Genomic DNA, 13,708 nt, shown 5'->3' on the forward strand with positions numbered 1-13,708 from the left:
TCTTGCTGTTGTAGGGGGCAAAATAAGGGCCAAGGCCTGAAACAGAAGTGCTTTGACTGAAGCTCCACTTGGCTTCCCAAGCTCAAGCTGGGCTGCAGCAGGCTCCCTAGGGTGGAGGCTGTGGGCAGCTGCCAGGCACATGTGCCTGCCCACTGGCCCCTGGCCCTCACTGCATTGGCCAATGGGAAAGGACGATTGTGAGGTGGGGACTGCTTGCCACCATGAGTACCAGGCTATTGAGGCTGGGCCATCTCCTCCTCACTTCCATTCCGACCGCAGTCTGTGCTTCCGATCCATAGCAGAGGGTAAGAGCAATTCTATGAAGTTCCAGGCTGGGTGGGGGATGCCACGCATAGCAGGGTGGGGGTGGATACAGGCAAACCTCTGGCCAGGGCAGCACTAGTAGAGGCAGATACGCACGGGGCTTCTTCCTCAGTTCTCCCACAGCTCCAAGAGAGAAAGGGTTATTTCAAGTATTCCTTCCAAGATGCCTGGAATAATCCTTTCGAATTTTGCCCAGTTCTCTCTGTAGCAGGATGCCTACTTAGAAAAAGTTAGGGTCAGTGAGGTGGGAGGTATGTCCACCGATGAAGTCCAATTTGATTAAGGGGGATAAGGGAATATATTGTCTTTTAGCTTGACCAGGTAGGGCAAAGGAAGAAGCTTATGTGAAGGCAGCGTGAGAAAAGCCAAGCTGAGCGCTGACTTCAGGCCAGAATTTGGAATCCAGCTCTGCCACTTTATTCTATTCAGCAAGTATTTACTGAGCAGATTCTATGGGCCAGACACTGGGTTGGGTTCACGAGATACAATGATGAGTGTGACATGACTGTTGTCTATAGATTTGGGGATATCTGTAGACAGAAGTCCAGAACATTGGAAACTCCATGTTGGTCAGGCTGGTCTGGAATTCCTGATCTCAGGTGATCTGCCCTCCTTGGCCTCCCAAAGTGCTGGAATTACAGGCATGAGCCACCATGCCTGGCCTTTTCTTTTTTTTTGAGACAAGGTCTCCCTCTGTCACCCAGGCTGGAGTGCAGTGGTACAATCACAGCTCACTGCAGCCTCGATTTCCTGGGCTCAAGGGAACCCTTCTGTCTTAGTCTCCTGAGTAGCTGGGACTACAGGTGTGTGCCACCATGCCTGGCTAATTAAAAAAATTTTTTTTTGCAGAGAGGGGGTCTCACTATGTTGGCTGGGCTGGCCTCAAACTCCTGGGCTCAGCAGTCCTTCCACCTCAGCCTCCCAAAGGGCTGGGATTATATCCTTGCCCTTTTTAAGGTGGCGATAGCGACAAACTTTCCATCTACTCCTTGTCAAGCTAGAGGACCGGTGGTCCCAGATATATGGCTAAGGTCAAGAGGTGATGTCTTTTGGAGAGCAGATGCCTTCAATCAGGAATTTCAATCAGAAACTCCTTCATGTGGAGAGAGACTTATCCTAAAAATGTGGTGGGGGATGCTCTGCTTTATTAGTTCCTTGAGAATGTGTGTGTGTGTATGTGTGTGTGTGTGTATGCTCATGTGGATAGGCATGTCTGTGTGTGGGGGGCAGTGCATATGTGTATGGATGTGTGGGTGTGGTGTGTGGGTGTGCCCGTGCCTAGGTGGAGGTGGATGTATGGGTGTGGGAATGCACGTGTGTGTGTGTGTGCTCACGTGGATGGGTGTGTATGTGTGTGTGTGGGGTGGTGCATATGTGTGTGGTGTGTGGGTGTGGTGTGTGGGTGTGCCCGTGCCTAGGTGGAGGTGGATGTATGGGTGTGGGAATGCACGTGTGTGTGTGTGTGTGCGCTCACGTGGATGGGTGTGTATGTGTGTGTGTGGGGTGGTGCATATGTGTGTGGTGTGTGGGTGTGGTGTGTGGGTGTGCCCGTGCCTAGGTGGAGGTGGATGTATGGGTGTGGGAATGCACGTGTGTGTGTGTGTGCACTCACGTGGATGGGTGTGTATGTGTGTGTGTGGGGTGGTGCATATGTGTGTGGTGTGTGGGTGTGCCCGTGCCTAGGTGGAGGTGTGTGTGTGGGTGTGGGTATATGTGTGTGTTAGGCGTGGAGATATTGACAGCTCTCCCAGGGCTGAGTGAAGGCTCTCAGGCAAAGCTCCTGGAAGCTAGGCAAAGCTGAGTTGATTCTTGGTTATGCCATTTATTATTGGGTTGCACCATATGAAACTGCCAATATTTTACATTTTGACTTTTATTTATTTATGTATTTTTTTGAGGTGGAGTTTCACTCTTGTCATCCAGGCCAGAGTGCAGTGGTGTGATCGTGGCTCACTGCAACCTCTGCCTCATGGGTTCAATGATTCTCCTGCCTCACCCTCCCAAATAGCTGTGATTACAGGCACCTGCCACTACACCTAATTTTTATATTTTCAGTAGAGACAGGGTTTCACCGTGTTGGCCAGGCTGGTCTCAAACTCCTGACCTCAGGTGATCTGCCTACCTCGGCCTCCCGAAGTGCTGGGATTACAGGTATGAACCACTGTGTCCAGCCCATTTTGACTTTTAAACATGGCAGTTACATGCAATTAAACCCAGTGGTTGAATTAGCTAGCATCTTTCGCTCTCCAAGTCTCAGGTTCTCCTATACATTAGAGTCAAAAGTAGGGCTATGGGAAGATTCAGTGAAATAAGTTTTGAAAATGCCTATGAAAATTACACTCCAAGGAACTCTCGCCAATGTCAGTGTTCTCTTGTTCCTCATCTCACATGATCCCAATGAGGGGATTAGGAAGCTGAGTCTGAGAAGCTCCGTGTAATGTTTTTGGAGGCACTGTGATGTGTTGGAAAGCTCACGGGTTTGGGAGTCAGAACAGAGTCTCTCAGGGATCATTTTCTTAATCTCTCAGTTTCCTCATCTCTGAAGTTGAGGTCATTTTCCTTTCTTCATGGAATTATTGTAAGATGAAAATAAATAATGTGTAAAATCTAGCATGGGAGCTGGCTTCTCTAAGGTTCTAATAATTGCACTCCTACTTCTTCCCCTCAGCTTTCCCATTTGTAAAAGTAAAGCAGGGGTAAGGTGATTTTGGGGGCCCCTTTTGGTTCCGACATTCGAGGATTTTGTATGCTTTTATTTTTTTATTTTTAATTTTTTTTTTGTTTTTTTTTTTGAGATGGAGTTTCACTCTTGTTACCGAGGCTGGAGTGCAATGGCATGATCTCGGCTCACCGCAACCTCCACCTCCTGGGTTCAGGCAATTTTCCTGCTTCAGCCTCCTGAGTAGCTGGGATTACAGGCACATGCCACCATGCCCAGCTAATTTTTTGTATTTTTAGTAGAGACAGGGTTTCACCATGTTGACCAGGATGGTCTCGATCTCTTGACCTCATGATCCACCCGCCTCGGCCTCCCAAAGTGCTAGGATTACAGGCGTGAGCCACTGTGCCCGGCTGCTTTTATTTATTTATTTATTTTTTTGAGATAAGAGGTCTTGCTCTGTTGCCCAAGTTGGAATGCAGCTCACCTCAAATTCTGCCTCCCAGGTTCAAGTGATTCTCCTGTATCAGCCTCCTGAATAGTTAGCATTACAGGCAGACATCACCACCCCCAGCTTTTTTTTTTTTTTTTTTTTTTTTTTTTTTGTATTTTTAGTAGAGACTGGATTTCACCATGTTAGCCAGGCTGGTCTTTAACTCCTGACCTCATGTGATCCCTTCATCTCAGCCTCCCAAAGTGCTGGGATTATAGGCGTGAGCTACTGTGCCTGGCAAATTCTGTGTGCCTTCATGCCTTTTTCTGCTGGAGGAGTTGGCACCAAGTCTGGTGACCTCTTTCCGACATATAGCTCTGCCTCTTGCCAGTCCCAGAGGGGACCCTGTCCCTGCATTTCACAGGATTCTGCTGAATCCTGTGAAGTGTTGCAACTGAAATTCCAGTAGGTCAAAGTGAAATTTCTCATACGTTTTAACATGAAGATAAATGATCACACTATGGCCCTGTAGGGTCCCAAGAACATCATGGTCATCCGCTTATATAATTTTAAAAGCAAACAAATCCATGCAAGTGCGAGGTTTGCCAGGAAAGCCAGTGCAGGACAAAGCCAGTACAGTGAATTGGACTTCAAATCACACCTCTGCCCTCTTTTACTTGTTATCTTTGGGCAGAAATTACTGAACCTGTTTGGTCCTTGGATTTCTTCTGTAGGAATTGGGTCTTACCTTCCAGAGTTGTGTGGTCAAATTGAGGTTAAAGGGATGATGGCAGCTGGGTGCAGTGGCTCATGTCTGTAATCCCAGCACTTTGGGATGCCGAGGCGGGCAGTTCACCTGAGGTCAGGAGTTCAAAACCAGCCTGACCAATATGGTGAAATCCCGTCTCTACCAAAAATACAAAAATTAGCTGGATGTGGTGGTGGGTGCCTGTAGTTCCCCCTACTTGGGAGGCTGAGATGGGAGAATTGCTTGAACCTGGAAGGCAGAGGTTGCAGTGAGCCCAGATCATGCCTCTGTACTCCAGCCTGGGCGACAGAGTGAGACTCTATCTTGACAATAACAACAACAGCAACAACAACAACAACAACAACAACAACAACAACAACAACAACAAAGGGATGATGGCTATATAGCAGTGGTCCATACACATTTGCTTGCTTCTGTTCTCTTCACTTATGTGTGGAGCACTTTATAAGCTTATAAAATACTTCATACTTTCTATAAGTTGGCTTTCACAGTGATATCATGAAGGAAGGAAGGAAGGGAGTGTAACAAAGTGTAACAATGGCTATATCTAAAACATACAGGTATTTTTATATGTTTGTCATTTTGTATACATGATCCCAACTTCAGAGATGAGGAAACTGAGAGACTCTGTTCTGACTCCCAAACCTGTGAGCCTTCCATCACATTACAGTGCCTTCAAAAGTGTTACGTGGAGCTTCTTGGACTCAGCTTCCTAATCTGCTAAATGGGATCATGTGAGATGAGAAACACGAGAACACTGATATTGGCGAGGGTTCCTCAGAGTGATTTTCATAGGGATTTTCAAAACTTATTTCACTGAATCTTCCCATAGCCCCGCTTTTGACTCTAACATGTAGGAGAACCTGAGACTTGGAGAGGGCAAGATGCTAGTGATAGAGCAAGACTCCGTCTCCAAATAAATAAAAAATAAAATAAAAACAGAACACAAATAATTTTGAAATACTTTTTTTAAATTAGGTACATCTGCACTGATCTTCAGTTGTTATTAATTGCTGATTTTCCATCCAGAATTAAGTTAGAATGCAACCTTCTTTTTCAGTCAGAATCCATACTTAGTCCTGCGCTTATTCCCTCTCTTGTATTTTCAGCACTTCCACCCCATGCCACTGTCATGGAACCCAGACTGATTACTCCTATTTGTGGAGAAGTCTGTCCGTAATACTGAAGTGTTGGGGACAAAGTGTGTTCCCTTAGGGTAGGAGAAAGGGATATTTGTTTTTAACAAAGAGGGAGGAACCAGAAAACTCTAGAGACCTCTGACTTTGCCCTTTCTCCAAGGTTTGTGTAAACCCCCACTCACCCTTTATTTTTGGGGCCTTTCTTAGCTGCCTCCACCAGTTCACGTATTCTGGATTCTCTCCTCCTGTTTCCCAGTGGAAAAGGACAGAGCCTCATAGATTCTTCCCATTTTAGGAGAAAGACATGCATGGAGCTCAAAGTTCTTCTCAGGAGTTTTATTGCTAAAGCAATATTAAGAAAGGGTGGAGGTGACAAGCAGTGAGAAAGTTTAAAGATGCATGAAATCTTTAAAGTCTCAGAATAAGAATTCTCCTTAAATACAAAAGGGGCTTTGCTGGTCTCTCCTTGGCTTCTCAAGCAGCTCATCTCTTTTTTCTTATCTTGAGGCTAATCAAGCCTAAGCTGTTTCTCATTTTATTTCCAGCAGCTATTGAGTACACACTCCTGAACTCTTCAAATCAGTAGAGGGCGACAAATGTACGTAAATGATAGGAGTGGGTCTTAAATAGACTCATAACACCTGCGGGGCAGCGCCTCGGTCTGATTGCACCTGTTTCTGCTATTGTTTGTGTCTCTCTTCTCCTCTCTGTCTGCCATTTCATTCTCAATTGTTACTTCACTTATAAGATCATATTAGAGCCTGTGATAAATGATGCATCAGATCTATAGCGAGAGAAAAGATTAATGCAATTAAAGATGTTGTAACAGGTAGTCTTCAAGTGGGAATAAATCCTTTGAGTACCTTAGGTCACACTTACATCAAAACAAAAAATCAGAGTGAAATTTTAACTACCAAACAATAGAAAAAAAACAGGAGAAAATGGAATATTTACCAAATCTTAGCATGAATAAGAACTGTTTGACATTTAGAGGCAAGGGTCAGGGATGGTGGCTCATGCCTTTAATCCCAACACTTTGGGTGGCCGAGGCAGACGGTCACCTGAGGTCAGGAGTTTGAGACTAGCGTGGGCAACATCCAAACTGGGTCCTAAAGGCTGAATAGAGATTAGACCGGGGAGGAGGGGCAGCTAAAGGTGGCCCAGGCAAACAAAGGGTCAGTGGATGTCTTCATGGGACAATGTGTCTCTCATTACCTGTTTAACTCAAGGTGAGGCTGTGTGTGACTGTGTATGTGTGTGTGCGCACGCATGCATGCAAGCGTAATACACCAAATGGTCAAACATGTGCCCCAGGAGAGGGGTAAAGGAAGACAAAGAATAGGAAAGTAAGAAGGAGGAATAGACACAGAAAATGAGAGAGAAGGAGGGAAAGGAAAAGTAGAAAGGAGCCAGGGAGAGAAACTGGTTAGCTTTGAATGGAGCAATCTGAGTCATCATTCTTAGGAAACTCAAGGATGGATTCTTGGCAATTTGTCTCTTGGAGCTTTCCCTGTGCCTGGTCCTGTGCTCAGATATGGAAAACTTAGAGGAGTGTCATCCGTGCAATCACTGAATTCATAATCCTGATGAGGAAAGGAGATCACACAGGGAATAATGGGAAGTATTACGAATTTCGGGGCAGAAAAAGATCAAGGTGGGCTGCAATATTCAGAAAAGTCTTCCTGGAAGAGTTAAATGCTGAAGAAGCAGTTCATAGAAGTGGACTCTGGTGAGATGGATGGAGCCCTGTGTAGGTGCCAACTGGGTGTGCCGTGCGAGGTCTGTCTGTCCTTGGCTGACAGAGCACATGCGAATTCCAGGACTCAGGATGCTGCTGCTGGGAGCTGTTCTACTGCTATTAGCTTTGCCCATTCGTGGCCAGGATACCACAGACGAAGAGCCCGGAGTCCTGCTTCCTCCGCCCAAGGGGGCCTGCACAGGTTGGATGGCAGGCATCCCAGGGCATCCAGGCCATAATGGGACCCCAGGCCGTGACGGCAGAGATGGCACCCCTGGCGAGAAGGGTGAGAAAGGAGATCCAGGTAAGAATGTTTTTGGCCTCTTTTATCACAGACTTCCTGGATTGATATAAACTATATGAAGGCATTCGTTATTAACTAAGGCCTAGACACAGGGAGGAAGTAAAGCTTTTTTAATGTAAACCATAAGCAACCTGAAGTGGATTTCGGGCTGGTCTTCCAAGGACGAGAATGAGAGGTGCCTCTGTAACCAAGACTTTGACTTTGCTGCATCTGCATCTTCCTTCACCACCCCCTTTCCCATCTTCACCCTCATCCCTATTCTGAATACATTCATATTCTGGGTCCTCTTTCTGTCTACTTAATTTCCATTCCATCCAGTGGCATTCAACCACACTCACTGCATGCCCCCTCAAGGGCACAGTCCGGCCTTAGGGAAACTCTTGATCTAGTTAAGATGCCTTGATCTAGTTAAGATGTGCAAGGCTACAAGAAAGTCTACTCTAAAAATGCCAAAACTGAATGTGAACAAGTACTCAAAGTGTAGAGCACCGAGAAAGTGTGCTCACTGAGGACCGGGATGAAGAACAAAAGCTTCAAGGAGGAGGCACAGCTTCAGCTAGGCCTTCAACGATGGGTAGGCAGAATAGAGGAGGAGAGACATCCTACATGAAGGGGATAGAGTTGCAAAACCAAGGTTGATAGTGCCAGCACATAAAGGGCTGGCAGGGTGGAGGGTCTATGAGAGAGATCTGTAGGAGATAAAGAGGGAGATGAATTTACGGGATCCTGCCTGTCTGTGGGAGGTGTAGTAGGAGGAAGTAATCTCTCTCCCCTTTGGGGAGCTCTTATTGATTTCTTGCTCTATAAGTCAGTCAGGTTGTGAGTGGGAGTCATAGGGACGGTACTTTAGGCTGTAACCAACCTAGGCAGGAGTTCTGTCCTCTGTGGTCACTGAGGTCCTCTTATTCCTTAGGTCTTATTGGTCCTAAGGGAGACACTGGTGAAACTGGTGTAACTGGGGCCGAAGGTCCTCGAGGCTTTCCAGGAATGCAAGGCAGAAAAGGGGAACCTGGAGAAAGTGCGTATGTATACCGCTCAGCATTCAGTGTGGGATTGGAGACCCGGGTTACTGTCCCCAATGTGCCCATTCGCTTTACCAAGATCTTCTACAATCTGCAAAGCCACTATGATGGCTCCACTGGTAAGTTTCACTGCAACATTCCTGGGCTGTACTACTTCTCCTACCACATCACAGTCTATATGAAGGATGTGAAGGTCAGCCTCTTCAAGAAGGACAAAGCTATGCTCTTCACCTATGACCAGTACCAGGACAAGAACGTGGACCAGGCCTCTGGCTCAGTACTCCTGCACCTGGATGTGGGCGACCAAGTCTGGCTCCAGGTGTATGGGGAAGGAGAGCATAATGGACTCTATGCTGATAATGTCAATGACTCCACCTTCACAGGCTTTCTTCTCTACCATGACACCGACTGATACCACTAACTCAGAGCCTCCTCCAGGCCAAACAGCCCCAAAGTCAATTAAAGGCTTTCAGTACAGTTAGGAGATTGATTATTATTTAGTTGAAGGCCTTTGAATATTATTCATTCATTTACTCATTCATTTGTTCATTCATTCATCAAGTAACTTTAAAAAAATCATATGCTATGTTCCCAGTCCTGGAGAGCTTCAAACATGACCAGATAACTGACGAGAAAGTAGTTGACAGTGCTGTTTTGTGTCCACTGTCTCTCCCGATGCTCATGTCAATTCCGTAAGGCACAGGGAACAAGCATTCTCCTGTTTTTACAGATTGGGTTGAGGCTGAGAGAGTTAAGTGAATGTCTAAGGTCGCACAAGTATTAAGTGACAGTGCTAGAAATCAAACCCAGACCTATGGACTTTGCTCACTAGACTGTGCCCTGTTGTAGAAGTACATGGTCTCTCTGGAGTGTTGGTAGCTGCCTGTTGCCCACCTCACCTGAGAGCCATTGAATTTGCCTTCCTCATGAATTGAAACGTCCCCCCAGTAGAGCTCCCTCAAAGAAAGTGGTTCTGTGATGAAGTCTTTTCCTAGATAGAAGGACTGCTACTCAATGGCCCCTGCACTAGTCTACTTCCTCTTGCCTATGTCGCTTCTTATGCTCTTTCCTCCAACTTGGAAAGCCAGCTGCATCTCAACGTGCTGAACTCCTCCTTGCCCCTCAAGACCATCTGGCCAGGAGCTTCTCTGAAATTATATCTTACTTTTTTTTTTTTTTTTTTTTTTTTTGAGATAGAGTCTCACTTTGTTACCCAGGCTGGAGTACAGTGATGCAGTCTCGGTTCACTGCAACCTCCTTCTTCCAGGTCCAAGCAATTCTTGTGCCTCAGCTTCCCGAGTAGCTGGGACTACAGGCACACACCACCATACCTGGCTAACTTTTGTATTTTTAGTAGAAATGGGGTTTCGCCATTTTGGCCAGGCTGGTCTCAAACTCCTGGCCTCAAGTGATCCGCCCGCCTCAGCCTCCCAAAGTGCTGGGATTATAGGCATGAACCACCATGCCCAGCCAATATCTTACTTTTTTTTTTTTTTTTTTTTTTTTGCCGTGATGAGAGTCCTGGGTAGGAGAAATACCTCCAACCAGGCTAGAGGCAGCTACCTAGTAACAGCTGTGCTTCCTTCACCTCTGAATCCCTTGCAGATCCTTGATAAATGCCTCATGAAGACCTATCTCTTGAATCCTGTATCTACCCAGAATTAACTCCAGTTCAGTCTCTGCATGTAACCAGTTTTTATACACAGAAACATTTTCATTTTAGGAAATCCCTAAGGTTTTTTTTTTTGGCGAGATGGAGTCTCACTCTGTCTCCCAAGCTGGAGTGAAGTGGCAGCGGCCCGATCTCAGCTCCCTGCAACTTCCGCTTCCCTGGTTCAAGTGATTCTCCTGTCTCAGACTCCTGAGCAGCTGGGATTACAGGTGCATGCCACCATGCCCAGCTAATTGGAAATTCCTAGTTTTAAGTATCCAATGCTTATTCAGCTGGACAATATGAATCTTTTCCACTGAGGTTAGGGATGATTGAGCTTTTCAGAACACTTAAAGAATTTTTCATCAAGAAGGTAGCTTGAGCCTGAAATGCAAAGCCCATGGAGGAATTTTGAAGTCATTTTTTCCTTGAGTACCAGCAAGGTCAGGAAAGACTGGGCCTGCTGAATTTATTCTTGTTCTTTAAGAATTACAGGTTGAGGTAGTTGATGGTGATAAACCTTCTCTCAGGAGACAGTAACTCCAGTGATGCTCTTCGAAGATTTTAGCAAAAACAGAGTTAATAGCATTCTCTATCAATATATAAATAAAAAACTTATTGTTTTGCTTACAGTTTTAAATTCTGAATAATTCTCTCTTACATGTGTATTGTTAATTATTAAGGTATGATTTTTTTCCCACGTAAAGTTTTGTCTTTTAAAGTGTTTACATATTATTTTCTACAAGTAAAGATACTATCCAGGCTGGGCACAGTGGCTCACGCCTATAATCCCAGCACTTTGGAAGGTCGAGGTGGGCAGATCACTTGAGGTTGGGAGTTTGAAACCAGCCTGGCCAAAATGGTGAAACCCCGTCTGTATTAAAAATACAAAATTAGGGCTGGGCGCGGTGGCTCAAGCCTGTAATCCCAGCACTTTGGGAGGCCGAGGCGGGTGGATCACGAGGTCAGGAGATCGAGACCATCCTGGTCAACATGGTGAAACCCCGTCTCTACTAAAAATATAAAAAATTAGCTGGGCATGGTGGCGCGTGCCTGTAATTCCAGCTACTTAGGAGGCTGAGGTAGGAGAATTGCCTGAACCCAGGAGGCGGAGGTTGCGGTGAGCCGAGATCGTGCCATTGCACTCCAGCCTGGGTAACAAGAGCGAAACTCCGTCTCAAAAATAAATAAATAAATAAATAAATACAAAATTAGCGGAGCATGATGGTGCATGTCTGTAATCCTGGCTACTCGGGAGGCTGAGGCGGGAGAGTCACTTGAACCCAAGAGGTTGCAGTGAGGTGAGATTGTGCCATTGCACTCCAGCTTGGGAAACAAGAGTGAAACTTCATCTCAAAAAAAAAAAAAAAAAAAAAAAAGATACTATCCAGTATTAAACATAAAAACACTTGCTACACATCACTTTTGTTTTTATTTTTGGAGAAAGATAGGTATGAGGTTTAGAGAGTATGAAGAGGTGAGAGTAAACCTTGTGTTAGTCAGGACTCTATGTTGTGAATGTCATTCACAACAGAAAACCCAAACTAATATGCAAACTACTGTAAGCAAGAAAAAAAAAAAGGAAAAATGAAAAAATTTATTCCTTTGCATTATAGAAATTACCAGAGCTGTCTGTCTTTAGATAAGGCTTGAACCAAAGGCTCAAAACAATCGAGACCCTTTTCTGTATGTCCTACTCTGCCTTCCACATGTAGGCTTTACCCTCAGCCTTTACACAGTATAGTTCTAGGCTTTTCCTCATGATATAAAAAAGACCATTTGGCTAAATGAACATCACATTTTCTGGTGGTGCCCAAAGAGGAGAGAGGAATCTCCCTTTCCCAGATGCCCCAGCAAGTATAACCTTGGATCTCATTGGCTCTGGCTAAGTTGTGTGCCTGTCTCTGACCAATCGCTGGAGTCAGGAGGATGAAATATTCATATTGGCTTAATTGTGGCTTAAGCTAGGGGTATTTAGAGGTTTGTTTGTTTGTTTGTTTGTTTTTTTAAGCAAAATTGGGACACTGTTATCAGAAGTGAGAGAATGGATGATAGATGCGAAATAATACCTGTCCACAACAAACTCTTAATGCTGTGTTTGAGTTTCCTTGAATTTCCCAGAGAGACATTCCTGGAAAATTCCTATTGATTTTCCCTAAAATTTCAATGAGTATCTAATGTTTGGCCATGCTCACAGTCTCACATCTTGTTGGGGTGGGCTCCTCACAGAACACGCTTTCACAGCTACCCTAAACTCTCTGGGGTGGGGTTATTCCTTTGTGGAACCAGAGGCACAGAGAGAGTCAACTGAGGCCAAAACAGGCCTGGGAGAAACTGACGTCAATATTTCTTTAGGATTAATGGTCCTGTGATGCTTTCAAGTATAATTGTGGATTTGTCCAATTCACTTCAGTTCTGTCAGCTTTTGCTTCATACATTTTAGACCTCTGTTGTTAGTTACATACACATTTAGTATTATGTCTTTTTGGTACATTTACTCTCTTATCATTAGGTAATGTACTTTTTTATCTCTGATAATTTTCTGTGTTCTGAAGTCTGCTTTGTCTAACAATAAGATAGGCATTCAAGTTTCTTTTGATTAGTGTTTTCATGCTTTACCTTTTTCTATCATGTTACTTTAAATATATCTATATTATTGCATTAAAAATATGTTTCTTACGGACTACATGTAGTTGGGCCTTATTTTTATCCAGTTTGAAAATATCTGTCTTTAATTGTTGTGTAGACAACTTATATTTAATAAAATTGTTGAATTTGAGATGGATGACCATTTTGTTTTCTGTTCACTATTTCTGTTTTATTCTTTCTGGGATTCTTTTGGAATATTTAAATCTTTCTTTTTTTTTCTTTTTTTTTTTTTGAGACAGAGTTTTGCTCTTGTTGCCCAGGCTGGGGTGCAATGGCTCCATCTTGGCTCACTGCAGTCTCTACCTCCTGGGTTCAAAGGATTCTGCAGCCTCAGGCTCCATAGTAGCTGGGATTACAGACAGATGCCATGATGCCTGGTTAATTTTTTTTTTTGTATTTTTAGTAGAGAAGGGATTTCACTATGTTGGTTAGGCTGGTTTCAAACTCCTGACCTCTTATGATCTGCCCACTTCAGTCTCCCAAAGTGCTGGGATTACAGGTGTGATCCACTGCACCCAACCTATTTAAATATTTCATAATATTTTATCTTAATTTACTTATTGGGTTTTTGGCTATGTCTCTTTGTGGTATTTTTTTAGTGGTTGCTTGAGGGATTACAACGTACTTAGTCTTTCACAGTATACATAGAGTTAATATTTTGCCAGTTCCAGTAAACCACAAAAGGCTGTAATCATGTTAGTTCCTCTATCCATTTCCCTTTATGTTATAGTTGTCATATATATTACATCTATATACATTGAAACATTATAGGCAATGTTATGATTTTTGCATTCAACAGTCATATATATTTTTTAAAGAATTTAAGAGGAGAAAAATACTTTATTCAGATATTCATTATTTCTTTTGTTCTTTATTAATTCTTAATGTTCTGTGTTTCTCTCTGGTGTAATTTCTCCTCAACCTGAAAAACTTTATTTAGCATTTATTTTAGAGCAAGTTTATTGACGAAGAATTCTCTTAGTTTTTCTTCATCTGAAAATGACTTCTTTTTTTTTTTTG

At 44.0% G+C, this 13,708-nt stretch overlaps 1 protein-coding gene across 1 annotated transcript; it reads left to right on the plus strand.

Moving 5' to 3' along the window:
- Positions 1-209: 209 nt before the first annotated feature.
- Positions 210-11,976, plus strand: ADIPOQ (adiponectin, C1Q and collagen domain containing). The gene is made up of 3 exons (XM_003926996.3): positions 210-305; positions 7,145-7,366; positions 8,280-11,976. The coding sequence occupies exons 2-3, from the start codon at positions 7,153-7,155 to the stop codon at positions 8,798-8,800; spliced, it is 735 nt and encodes a 244-aa protein (XP_003927045.1). The 5' UTR covers positions 210-305; positions 7,145-7,152; the 3' UTR covers positions 8,801-11,976.
- Positions 11,977-13,708: the final 1,732 nt, after the last annotated feature.

The sequence above is a fragment of the Saimiri boliviensis genome, chromosome 8 (assembly GCF_048565385.1).
Source record: "Saimiri boliviensis isolate mSaiBol1 chromosome 8, mSaiBol1.pri, whole genome shotgun sequence".
Classification (NCBI taxonomy): domain Eukaryota; kingdom Metazoa; phylum Chordata; class Mammalia; order Primates; family Cebidae; genus Saimiri; species Saimiri boliviensis.